Below are 12,503 nucleotides of genomic sequence, written 5' to 3' on the forward strand. Positions count from 1 at the left end.
CGGAATGGGAAAAGATATTTGCAAATGACATATTGGACAAAGGCTAGTATCCAAAATCTATAAAGAGCTCACCAAACTCCACACCTGGAAAACAAATAATCCAGTGAAGAAATGGGCAGAAAACATGAATCGACACTTCTCTAAAGAAGACATCCAGATGGCCAACACTTACATGAAAAGATGCTCAATGTCATTTCTCATCAGGGAAATACAAGTGAAAACCACACTGAGATACCACCTCACGCCGGTCAGAGTGGCTAAAATGAACAAAGCAGGAGACTGTAGATGCTGGCGGGGATGTGGAGAAATGGGAACCCTCTTGCACTGTTGGTGGGAATGCAGACTGGTGCAGCCACTCTGGAATACAGTGTGGAGGTTCCTCAAAAAATTAAAAATAGATCTTACTCTATGACCCAGCAATAGCACTGCTAGGAATTTACCCAAGGGATACAGGAGTACTGATGCATAGGGGCACTTGCACCCCAATGTTTATAGCAGCACTCTCAACAATAGCCAAATTATGGAAAGAGCCTAAATGTGCATCAACTGATGAATGAATAAAGAGGATGTGGTTTATATACACAATGGGATACTATGTGGCAATGAGAAAGAATGAACTATGGCCTTTTGTAGCAACGTGGATGGAACTGGAGAGTGTTATGCTAAGTGAAATAAGTCATACAGAGAAAGACAGATACCATATTTTCATTCTTATGTGGATCCTGAGAAACTTAACAGAAGACCATGGGGGAGGTGAAGGAAAAAAAAAGTTAGACAGAGAGGGAGCCAAACCGTAAGAGACTCTCAAAAACTGAGAACAAACTGAGGGTTGATGAGGGTGGGAGGGAGGGGAAAGTGGGTGATGGGCATTGAGGAGGGCACCTGTTGGGATGAGCACTGGATGTTGTATGGAAACCAATTTGACAATTAATTTCATTTAAAAAAATTCATTCATTCATTCATTACAAAAAAGAAAGCCTTCTGAGCAGAGGAGACAGTATATACAAATGTGTTGAGGCAAAAGTAGTGTGGTTTGTTGGAAAAATTGAAAGATACCCATAAAGCCAATATGGCTAAAGCACTGAGAAAGCCAAAAGCCTTACAAAAAAGGCTGCCCCAAAGAGTTGTGTAGTTAGTGTACTACACAAATTGCCGTGTCAAAGGGGCTGAAATCCAGCCTGTGTTCTGCATGTTAGAGTTATTTCCATCCAGAAAGAATATCTTTTTCTAACTTGTGCATTCTTGTTTTAAATTTCTGAAAGATGCAGAAAATCTAGCATCAGTCCTTACAAGGCCATGAATGTTTTGGCTCCTACCCATTATACCATCCTTTCCTGGAATTCTTTCCCTCAGTCTCTGTGTTCTGGCTACACAGGTATTTTGTACCTTCAGGACCTTTGCACATGTGTTCCTTGTTATACTGGGTTCCATTATCATACACTCCAAACAATGCTTGGTAACACTGTTGAAGTTTGTTAAGTATTTTTTACTGCAGAGACCATGACCCAAGGCTGATTTGGGTACATTTGAGTATGAATCTGAATGAATTACAATTGAGTTAGAATTTCCGTAGTTTTCAGGATAGGAAGGGTGGTGCAATGCCCATTTCCAAGTGCTCTGAGCACTGACTCTTGTTACCCATTTATGGCAAAGGGAATCCTTTCTTTTCCTGGGGCCTCTGGCATCTTTAGGGATGGAGAAAACACAAGAACTTCTTAGCACGGGTAATAATGATTTTTTTTTTCCAAAAAGAGTTGGAAGCACAGGGGAAGGTTGTTTCAGACTTTGTTCTACCTCAAAACTCAGGATAGCCTTCTCTGAGGACACATTACAACATCCCACCAGAATATGCCCATCAGCCTAGATTTCTGAAAGAATGATAGGCTCCTATTATACAATGATTTGTTCTACAAATATTGATTGAGCACCTATAACAGTGAATAAGAAAGGCATGATCCTTTACTTCACAGAGCTTATATTTTGGCATCTTGTTCAGGAACATCTGTAGGATTACTTTATAGGAGAACTGAATCTTCTTAAGGGGCTAAATGTTCATTGGCAGCTTGTATAACAAACTTACAGGATATGGAGAGGGGCTCTGAGGTCAGCCTGACTTGGGTCCAAATACTAATAGATTTCACCATCTGAGAGCTGTTTAACCTTGGATAAGTTTCCTTTTATGATCTTCAATTTCTTTACCTGTAAATGGGAATAATAATAATACTTAACTCATGGAGTTAATATGAAGACAAAATTATAATAATATGTAAAAGGATATATTCTAGTGTCAAATTAATAAGTATTTCTATATAATACATCATATTTCCTGTTTCATGGAAAATGATCTTATTAAACAAAACACATCTAGAGAAAAGATCCAGTTTTCAAAGACTCAGAATAGTAATCAGAGGAAATGTCATAGTTATAGGAAATGTTTCCTATCTTTTATGTCCCTATCAAGGTTGTTATCTACTTCATATTGAAACTATCTGTTTTATTTTGCCATCTCCCAACCTATCTCAGTGACTGGGAGTGCTAAGGATAGAAGACTCGTCTTATTCATTTCTGTACTCCCAGGGTCTAGTATAGTGTCTAGAACATAGTATGCTTATTATATGCATTAAGTCACTTAATCTTCACAACACTCCTCTGAAGTAGTGCTCTTATTATCCTTATTATTAAATGAGGAAACTGAGGCACAGAGAGATTAAGTCAATTGCCCAAAATTACCAAGCTAGTTAAGTGGTAGAGCTAGAATTTGAACCCAAGCAGTCTGGCTATAGGCCTGCACCCTTAACACCTAACACAACCACATAGAAGATGCCTATTAGGTATTTCTCAAATGAATAAAATTGCAAGAAAATGTGAATTATAATCATGTAAAACAAGGAGTGCATTATACATGTATATTTTATGGAATAGCCATGCTCCCCAAAGATGGATAAGAATCTATTCTTTTGTAAACATCATGCATTTTACCAGTGTACCATCACATTATTGTTTGAAAAGTTAACCCTCACTGTACATTAAGAGGGGTTTCTGCTGCTTAAAGCAACTTGTGGTGGCCCATTTTGCTATGTCAAGAACCTCTTTTGTCATGTCAGTAATAACTTCCTAAACTCTCCAATCTATAACAAAAATCATGTTTTCACATACTGGCTTCCTGCTAAAACAGAAGGGGCTGGTAAATATGTTTAGAAGATTCTGTTCCAATCACCTATAATCTGCCCTTTCACCCCATCCTACTTCTCCAATCATAAGGCTGGAAAGACAGTTGGTGCCCTCTTCTGGGGTTTTGGGGAAGTAGCATACATTGGGCCCACCAGGGAGGTATTTCTAGAAAATAATCACATCAACTTCTTTCAATTTTGGTGGTAAGAATGGAGTTGGTTTTTGGATATTTTTCTGAAATAAGAAATTGAATCTGTTTCTGAAAATGGGAAAGCTGACCTGTTCAATCAGGTGAGTCTCCTGAAGTCCTGGTAGAGAGAGGAATGGAATAAAAATTCAGCTGAACTTTAGAAGGATGCTGACCAGATATTTCCTTTGGTCAAGTATGCTTTACATATACTTCAAAAATCACAGGCTATTAATGATAAAATTTACCATTTATTTAGGATTATATATGTGCTAGATACTTAATATATACTGTCTCATTTAAATTGCACCACAACTCCAGAAGGTTAAAGAATATCTCCAATTTATAGTTAAGAAAGCTGAGATATAGAGAAGGTTAAGCAATGGCCAAAAAATAGCAGAACCAGAAATTCAAACCCAAATAATGCTCTTCTCTGTGTAATATGTTGTCTCTTTTTATTTCTTTTGGCCCTGTATCAATATTTCACTAAGAGATGTCAGAAAAATGTTCTTGATGGATGTAATCCCAATGCAATACCACTGAAACATCAAAGAAAACTGTGTCCCAAACCCTTAGATAGACCCTATGCTAGTTGTCCTGACAACTTGTTTTATTTAGTTATGTTGGATAGAAAGATAGGAAGTTTAAAGTGGTAGCAGACAGAGGTCAAGGGCCAAAGAGAATGCTGGGGAGGCAGAGAAGGGCATAAGAGAGCAAGAAGAAGTAGTGAGGACATGGAGGGCAGGGAGGCTTTATAAAGCCAGAGCTCCATAGCTCATAAAGCCAGAACTAGGCCATCAGGGTGAGCCCTGCTTTCTGGAGAGCACAAATTGCATCAAATGTAATAATTAATCTGTGTCTAATACTTTGTGCCAGGCACTGTTTTAAGTGCCTTACATGTGTTAACTCATTTAATCCTCAAAAAAAAAAAAATCTTGTGAGGCAAGTATTTTGATTACTCCCATTTTATATATTAGAAAATTGAAACAATAGAGGGGCTATTGTTTCCAATTAGCACATGAGGAAACTGAGACACAGAATTGAGTAACTTGCCCAAGGTTAGACTAGTAAGTAGTGGAGGTGGATTTTAAACTTAGGATTCTGGCTCCAGAGCCATATTCTTACCCATCATGATATACTACCCTTCCCACTATGTTGTAAGGATAGGTATTGTTTCAGGAAATGTTTACATCAGGTATATGTGAGTGTGTGTGCTTATGTTTGTATTGGGTTGCAATATAAGATGTAATTATTCCTGTGAGTCACAGACAAAAATGTCTAAAAGCTACTGCTCTATCAATAGTATTGCTGAATTATACATCTTCAACCTTACTAGAGATAATGCCAAATTACTCTCTAAAATGATTGTACCAAGTCACATCCCAGCCAGCAGTGTAAGAGAGTTAACAGTGTTCTATATTCTCACCTGAACTTAACAGCATCAGGCTTTTAATACGTTGCCAATCCAAAGGGTGTGAAATCATATCTTATGTGGTTTTAAATTGCATTTTTCTGATTTGCATTACATATTTTCATATATTTTGACTATTCATGTTTTGCCTACTGTGAATCATCTGTTTATATCTTTTACTTATATATTATTGCATACAATACAAATGTACACAGTACAACACACAACACCAACTCTTTGAGGGAGCCAGCAGTACATATGAAGAAACTCAGGCTGGGAGAAACCTTGCTTAAATTCACTCACCTAATGGGTTGTTGAGTTGGGATTTGACTCCAGACCCAAAGTACCCATTAGCCCGCTTTTTGTTTTATAGTACATGTCAGGGACCAAGGCCATGTTAGTAAAAACAGAAGAAGAGAGCAAATAATTTCAAGCATGTAACGATATATCATGTGTCTAGGTTTTATGTAATTAACATAGATTATTTCCTGTATCCTCACAACAACTTGTGAGATAAAACATATTATCCTTATTTTACAGGTAAGGAGACTGAGGCTCAGGGAAATGAAAGATTTGCCTTGGAAAGGTTAAATTACAGCTGAGAAGAGGCAGAATCACAATTCAAATGCAGGTCTACGTGATTACAAAGTCTATACCTGTTACACAATAGTGCTACCTACCCATAGATATTCTTGGTATGAAGTAAAGGTCTCCCATAAACCAGGTCAGCTTCATCATCTCCTAGATTCATGTTTTGACCTCCTGCCCAACCTTCTTAGAGCCCCCAATAAACTGCTTCTACTTGGAGATGGCCAGGACTACACCTACCATTGTTTGTAGAATCCTGGTCTGGGGCAGCCTTAACTAACAGGTCCAGCCTACTGCTTCCATTAACTAGTAAAGTGATATGAGCTCCCAGCCACCTTCCACAGACTCATCTTCCACTGCCCCCAGGCTTCTCTGATGTAGCCCACTTAGGATCTCAATACCTTCCATGGTAAACCAGAAATTCTAAATCAGAGTTGTCAAACTTGGCTGCACATTAGAATCACCTGCAGAAGTTTAAAAAAATCCTGATGCCCTACTAACAGCCCAGACCCACTATATCAGAATCACTGAGGATGGTACCCAGGCATCTGTAATAGTTAAAGCTCCCCAGATGATCCCAATGTATAGCCAAGATTGAAAACCACTGTTGAGGCATCTTCTTCAACTTTCAGGAGCCACACTCACAGTGGTTTCCACATTTTAGTGTTCATAGAAACTTCTTGGAGCATTTGTTAAGATTCATATTTTTGGACCTCAGCTCCAGAGAGTCCATGTTTTGGTCTGGACCCAGGAGTCTGCATTCTTAACAATAACCCCAGATAGTTTCACTGTAAGTCAATAGCAGATCACATTTTGGGAAACAATGCATTAGAGGAAGCGCTACATGAAAGTGGGATGGGAAAGTGAAAGTGGGATGGGAGCAAGAGGTCTCTGGCCCTTTAAGGACTAATTAAGAAACTACCTTTAAAGTTGTGGAGCACAGCAAGCAAGGGTTGTTTTTTTTTTTTTTTTTTCCATCCTAGTGGATAAGGTAAGGGAGCAGGTCCTGGAATGGACCTCTTCTTTAAGGTTACCTCAGCATCCGAGTAAGTGCTATCTTGTTCCCAGCCCTGAAGAGCAGGAAGGATATGCTGCATTGTCCCACCTGTTGTTTCTGTTTGTTTTGATGCAAAGAGGCCAAGTTAAGAGACCTCCTTCTGTCCAGAAATCCTCCCAGAGGAATCAACATAAGGCCTATCTGCTTGCCTTTCATTTTTTTCTCTCCCTATCTTTTGTGGTTTGGAGCCAGATGCGCTTACCTATGTGAAAGGAAAGACTCAGAGCAACATCCTTTGGGCTTGGGATACAGAGTGTTGCTGGACAGCACACCTTTTGGGATGGCCTGTCTCAGCATCGTTGGAATCCTTCTTTGGGGACTGGTGCTTTTTATGGAACATGGGGTCCAAATGGCAAAGATAGGGCAGCCCTCTAATGCCCTCATGGCTGATGCCCCTTCCTTGCCCCTGATTCGGGAGCTGCTGGAAGGAGCTCCTGGCAAGCAGCAGAGGAAGCCACCTGTCCTAGGGCATCCTTTGCGGTACATGCTGGAGTTGTACCAGCGTTCAGCTGATGCACTTGGGCGCCCTAGAGAGAACCGCACCATTGGGGCCACCATGGTGAGGCTGGTGAGACCCTTGGCTGATGTAGCGAGGCCTCTCAGAGGTGAGTTATTATACCATATTGTCCTGGAGGGAAGAGAAATGGGGGAAAAGAGTGTAGGGAAAGGGGATCTGTGAGTTTACGATCAGGCTTCATTGCCTGGTGGGTGATTTGTTTCTCAGGCTTAGATTTCAAAGGATGGAAAAGTTGGGAGAAGCTAGCTCCAAACCTGCTTCCCTTTAGGGCCCCAGTTTAAGAACAGATTGCCTTGGGCCCTACCTGAGGAATCTCTCTCAGACCCCAGGACAACTGAATGATATGTCAGCTCCTATCTTTCAAAGAAAGTCTTATTGTTTATGTCACTGAAAACTATAATTGAGAAATCCTACTATGTATTCTTGTAGAGGGCTGTTTATGTGTGGTTTTATTCTTATAAGAGCAAAGAGTACAGGATGCTGAGTTGGGGAAATTTGTAAGAATGGACAGAACCAAATTAACATCCAAAGATCTGTATACCTAGTTAGGTGAACATCTGCTATTGTATATAATCCTTAAGAACCACTATTACCATTAGCTGTCATGGAGCAATTAGCCTAATTTTTAAAGATAAAAACTAAAGCACAGAGAGGCCAAATAACTTGCAAAGTTCACATAGACAGTGGTTGACAGAGGTAGGATTTGAGGTCAAGTCTGCCTGATTCTAAAGTCTACTCATAACTTCTCAAGTGTTTAGATATCCTTGAATACCAAGCAGTTTTTCTATTAAGGCCATGTTGCTACTTGGGTTTTCAGTACCAAAGGTATTTTGGAATTTTCTTTGTTCCCATCATGCTTGATTTAAAAAATATCTTTGTTAGATACGGTTCCAGGAAACCAGTGAGCTTCTGAAGTGCAGGGCTCTCTAGGGAATGCAGAAAGCATTGACTTCAAGGAAATCTTGAGAACCTGGTGAGATCAATTTTGGGCTTTCGGTAGTTTACACTCCCTCCTTTAAGTGAAACAACCAATATTCCCCTAGCTAATCTTTACTGTGAGCTTGCTATGTTCCAGGCATTGGGCAAAGTACTTTACAAACATTATCTTCATTAATCCTCTGCACCATCATATAAGGTAGGTATTATTAACATAATCATTTTATAGGAAAAGAAACTGAGATTCAGAGTAACTTATTCAATATAACACAGCTAGTAATTGGTAGAGCTGAGTGTCAAATCCAGGATTTTGGGCTCTAGAGTTTGTGCTTTTAAACATCCTGCTGTGCTGACTCAACAGATTTTGAGTGCCAGGCACTGTTTGGGTTGGGTCTAAAGAGGCAAATAACTGTTTCCCTGACCTCTGAGAGCTCCCATCAAGTTGGTATAGATAAATAATCACATCATAGTGTTAAAGCATAACAAATGCTTTGACAAGGATAAGCAGTAGGCCTCCCAGGACAAGATAGAAGAAATAGGTCACTGCTTAAAGCCAGGAAGGGGAAGCAGCAAGACAGTGAAGACCTCAAATCCTTCCTCTGTCACCCACTGTCTATGTGAACTTTGCAAGTTATTTGGCCTCTCTGTGCTTTAGTTTTTATCTTTAAAAATTAGGCTAATTGCTCCATGACAGCTAATGGTAATAGTGGTTCTTAAGGATTATATACAATAGCAGATGTTCACCTAACTAGGTATACAGATCTTTGGATGTTAATTTGGTTCTGTCCATTCTTACAAATTTCCCCAACTCAGCATCCTGTACTCTTTGCTCTTATAAGAATAAAACCACACATAAACAGCCCTCTACAAGAATACATAGTAGGATTTCTCAATTATAGTTTTCAGTGACATAAACAATAGCTCTTCTTCACTGAAGAGCTAATATTTGAGATGGACCTTGAGGAAGGAGGAAGGAGACTATGCATAGAGGCAGAGATATGCATTCTGATTAAGGAAAGAGAAAATAGCTTGGCGTGGGTGGAGATTCACTCAACAAATACTTAACACCTACAGAGGGATAGGCACAGTTTTACATGCTGACATACAGATATGATCAAGACAGGTACAGTTTTCATGGGTGAGACAGATAAGTAAACACTGGTAATTGCAAATCATGGTTAAGTGTTCTCAAATAATAATTTGTTTTGCTAGAAAATAACAAATCCTTCTTTTACATGGGATTGTCATGGAATGCATCTTTGAAGAGGTGACATTTGAGCTGAGGTCTGTAAGATAAGCTAGGCATGGGAAGAGCAGAGAGAAGTCTGATTTAGGCAGAGGAAACCATGTATGCAAAGACCTAGGAGGTGGAAACAACCTTGTCTGACTTGAAGATCAGAAGGAAGATCAGTATGACTGGAACTTAGCATTGTGTGAGAGAGGCAGGAAAGGAGGCTGAGGAGAGGCAGGGACTTGTAGGCTATTATAAGGAATCTGGAATTCATTCTGAGTGCAGCAGAAAGCGTCACAAATCAAGTTTGTACAGATTATATGGCGCTAGATGAGGATGCCTAGAATTAGGCCACTATCCTGGTCTCACCGTGGGACGTACTGGCATCTAGGGAATCTGGAAAGGATCCAGAAATAGAGGACAAGAACATCCAGCCACAAGTCTCCATTAGGAGATGACCCAGCTGAATTGAGCTTGTCTGCAGAAATATGCCAGGTTCAATCACACAGGATGTGTAAGTCAGTCATTTCCCTGAAAAGGTCTGAGCAGACCCTTCCTAGCTCTGATTCCTAACTACTCCACCATGCTTCAGGAAATTTGATTTCAAGGCCTGAAAGTAAAGGGCAGTTCCTCACCAGACAGCCTGCTAGAGGTTGGGTTGGGCAACTTTTTAGGCAGGGTGGGGCAGGTGTATTGGTGGGCCTCTTGGAAAGATGATTATAGGATGGGAGTGTAGAATAACTTGAGAAAGCAAATAGAAGCCTGGCTTGGGAATTGTGTGAATGATGTCCAGTGCCCCAAACTTAAGGGTGTATTAAGCATGAGTTGAATCTGAACTTTGAAAAATTATCCTGATGTTTCAAGACCTTGAAAACACTTCTACGTTGACCATTCCAGGCCTACTGAAGAATCCAAGCTTGTGGATTCAGTGAAGAAGGAAGCTTAGGTAAATAATATGAAAATTAACATGCAAATGTTTAGCGATAAGGTGTTTGAAGATAAAAGGAGGCTTTTTCCTGCAATGCCTGGTTTTTGTAATCTTTGCTCTTGATCTTTTCCAGAAGATACAGAAATTCAGAGCATTTCAGCCCCAGACCAACCCTTGGCCACTAGGTGTCAGCATTACAGTTTGGATTAAAACTTAATCGCCAAAAAGCTTTCAGTTTCTAGTAGAATTCTTAGGAAACAAAACATTTATAGGACAAGACCTTGTTGAAAATGGTATTTGGGGAACTGCAGTACAATTAATGTGGTACATGAAGAATAATTTCCAGTAAGTAATGAACAAGGGAGAGACTGAGGGTTAAGAGGGAAATGGTTTAAGAAGGAACAGCTGCTCAGGAAACAATTCTTAACATAGAAGATAGAAATGGAAAAACAGCTGCCCTCACTAGGGGTAAGTAGACAAAATTACTTTGTGGCATCTTGGCCCCACGTTCGAATTGATGGCAGGCCATAGATAGCCCCCAATATTGGATTGTTACCTCAAAGTTAATTTGTATAATATGACAGGAGAACTAATTCTTAATTCAAGCATGTCTCAAGGATATGGGAATAATTACTATCTCATAAGGCTGTTGCAGATTAAGGAGGTAATGTATTAAACATCTAATAGTAAATGCTCAACAAATGATGGTGATTATCATGATCTTTATTTTTAGGGCTGCTTGCAGCTGTCAGTTTGCAATGAGCAGGTTTGTGAAGGAGATTCAGGCTAGGAGATAAGAAGTTAAACTTCTACTCTTGTTCTCTCTTGCTGTTGAAGGCCCCTGGAATATACAGACCCTGGACTTTCCTCTGAGACCGAACCGGGTAGCATACCAACTGGTCCAAGCCACTGTGGTTTATCGCCATCAGCTCCACCTAGCTCATTTCCATCTCTCCTGCCATGTGGAGCCCTGGGTCCAGAAAGGCCCAACCAACCATTTTCCTTCTTCAGGAGGATATTCCTCAAAGCCTTCCATGCTGTCTAAAGCTTGGACAGAGATGGTTATCACACAACATGTTCAAAGGCTCTGGAATAAGAAGGGGCGCAGGGTTCTACGACTCCACTTCATGTGCCAGCAACAAAAAGGTAGTGACATTCTTGAGCTTCAGTGGCATGGAACTTCATCCTTGGACACTGCATTTTTGTTACTCTACTTCAATGATACTCATGAAAGTGTTCAGAAGGCCAAACTTCTCCCCAGAGGCCTGGAGGAATTCATGGACGATGACTCTTCTCTCCTCTTGCGGAGGGCCCGGCAAACAGACAGTATCACATCTGAGGTCCCTGGTCCCTTCAGGGAACATGATGGGCTTAAAAGTAACCAGTGTTCCCTCCACCCTTTCCAAGTCAGCTTCCATCAGCTGGGCTGGGATCACTGGATTATTGCTCCCCATCTATATACTCCAAACTACTGTAAGGGAATCTGCCCTCGGGTACTACACTATGGTCTTAATTCCCCTAATCATGCCATTATCCAGAACCTTGTCAATGAGCTGGTAGACCAGAGCATCCCTCAGCCCTCCTGTGTTCCATATAAGTATGTTCCCATTAGCATCCTTCTGGTTGAAGCAAATGGGGGTATCTTGTATAAGGAGTATGAGGATATGATTGCCCAGTCCTGCACATGCAGGTGACAGCAAAGGGTAAAGCTAGCTCAGGTTTCCTGAGGAATTGGAAAAGAGTGTAACATAACAAAACAAATATCAATGTTAAGGCTGCAAGTGGTGTTCTATCTGTGATCTTCTACCTATTGTGGGTTCCATTCCTTACGGTGTTGTTAAGTCTCTTCCCCCATGTATGAGGTCCTCACTTTATACAAACAGTTCTGAGTCCAAGCATTTGTACATTTTCACCATTAGAGGCCTTAAAGATGTTTGTTTGGAGATACCCATCTTTTTTTATTGTGACCTTGTCAAAAGTCACCAGTCCATGACAGTAAAACTTTTGGAATGGTCCTACCAAGGCCTGCAAAGGTGAAACCTTCCTAGTATCCATCTTTTGAGGCTTTCTAGAAGATTTTGGGCTAAGAAAGCCACTTGAGATTTTATATTCCTCTGTCTTGCCTCCTGTACCCTCAAAACTAGTACCTAATCTGAAAGAGTGCCTGTTTCTGTTTGCATTGCCTTCTGGATCTAAAACTAACTTTCCTCAGATGGATTAAAAAATGTTTAAGCAATAATCTCCATTAAAATCTTTGGAGGGAAGCAGAAGGAATTTTTTTTTCTAAGATATCAGGGATTTTCCTCTCAGCCTCTGAACCTGGGGAAAGTACCTGGGATCTCTTCCTATCCTCTGGTGAGAACAGCCCTTAATAAGGCCAAAGGGAAAACTTGAGTATGGAGCTGAGAGGATAATCTTTTCAAAACCATCTGCAGCTATGGTGAAGAGAGGGAGAGCCGTCATTGCTGATTAGGATT

General features: G+C 40.4%; 1 protein-coding gene across 1 annotated transcript; it reads left to right on the forward strand.

Annotated features, from left to right (window-relative positions):
- The first annotated feature begins 6,694 nt into the window (after positions 1-6,694).
- BMP15 (bone morphogenetic protein 15) lies at positions 6,695-11,720 on the forward strand. Its single transcript, XM_058712991.1, has 2 exons — positions 6,695-7,019; positions 10,864-11,720. The coding sequence occupies exons 1-2, from the start codon at positions 6,695-6,697 to the stop codon at positions 11,718-11,720; spliced, it is 1,182 nt and encodes a 393-aa protein (XP_058568974.1).
- Positions 11,721-12,503: the final 783 nt, after the last annotated feature.

The sequence above is a fragment of the Neofelis nebulosa genome, chromosome X (assembly GCF_028018385.1).
Source record: "Neofelis nebulosa isolate mNeoNeb1 chromosome X, mNeoNeb1.pri, whole genome shotgun sequence".
Classification (NCBI taxonomy): Eukaryota; Metazoa; Chordata; class Mammalia; order Carnivora; family Felidae; genus Neofelis; species Neofelis nebulosa.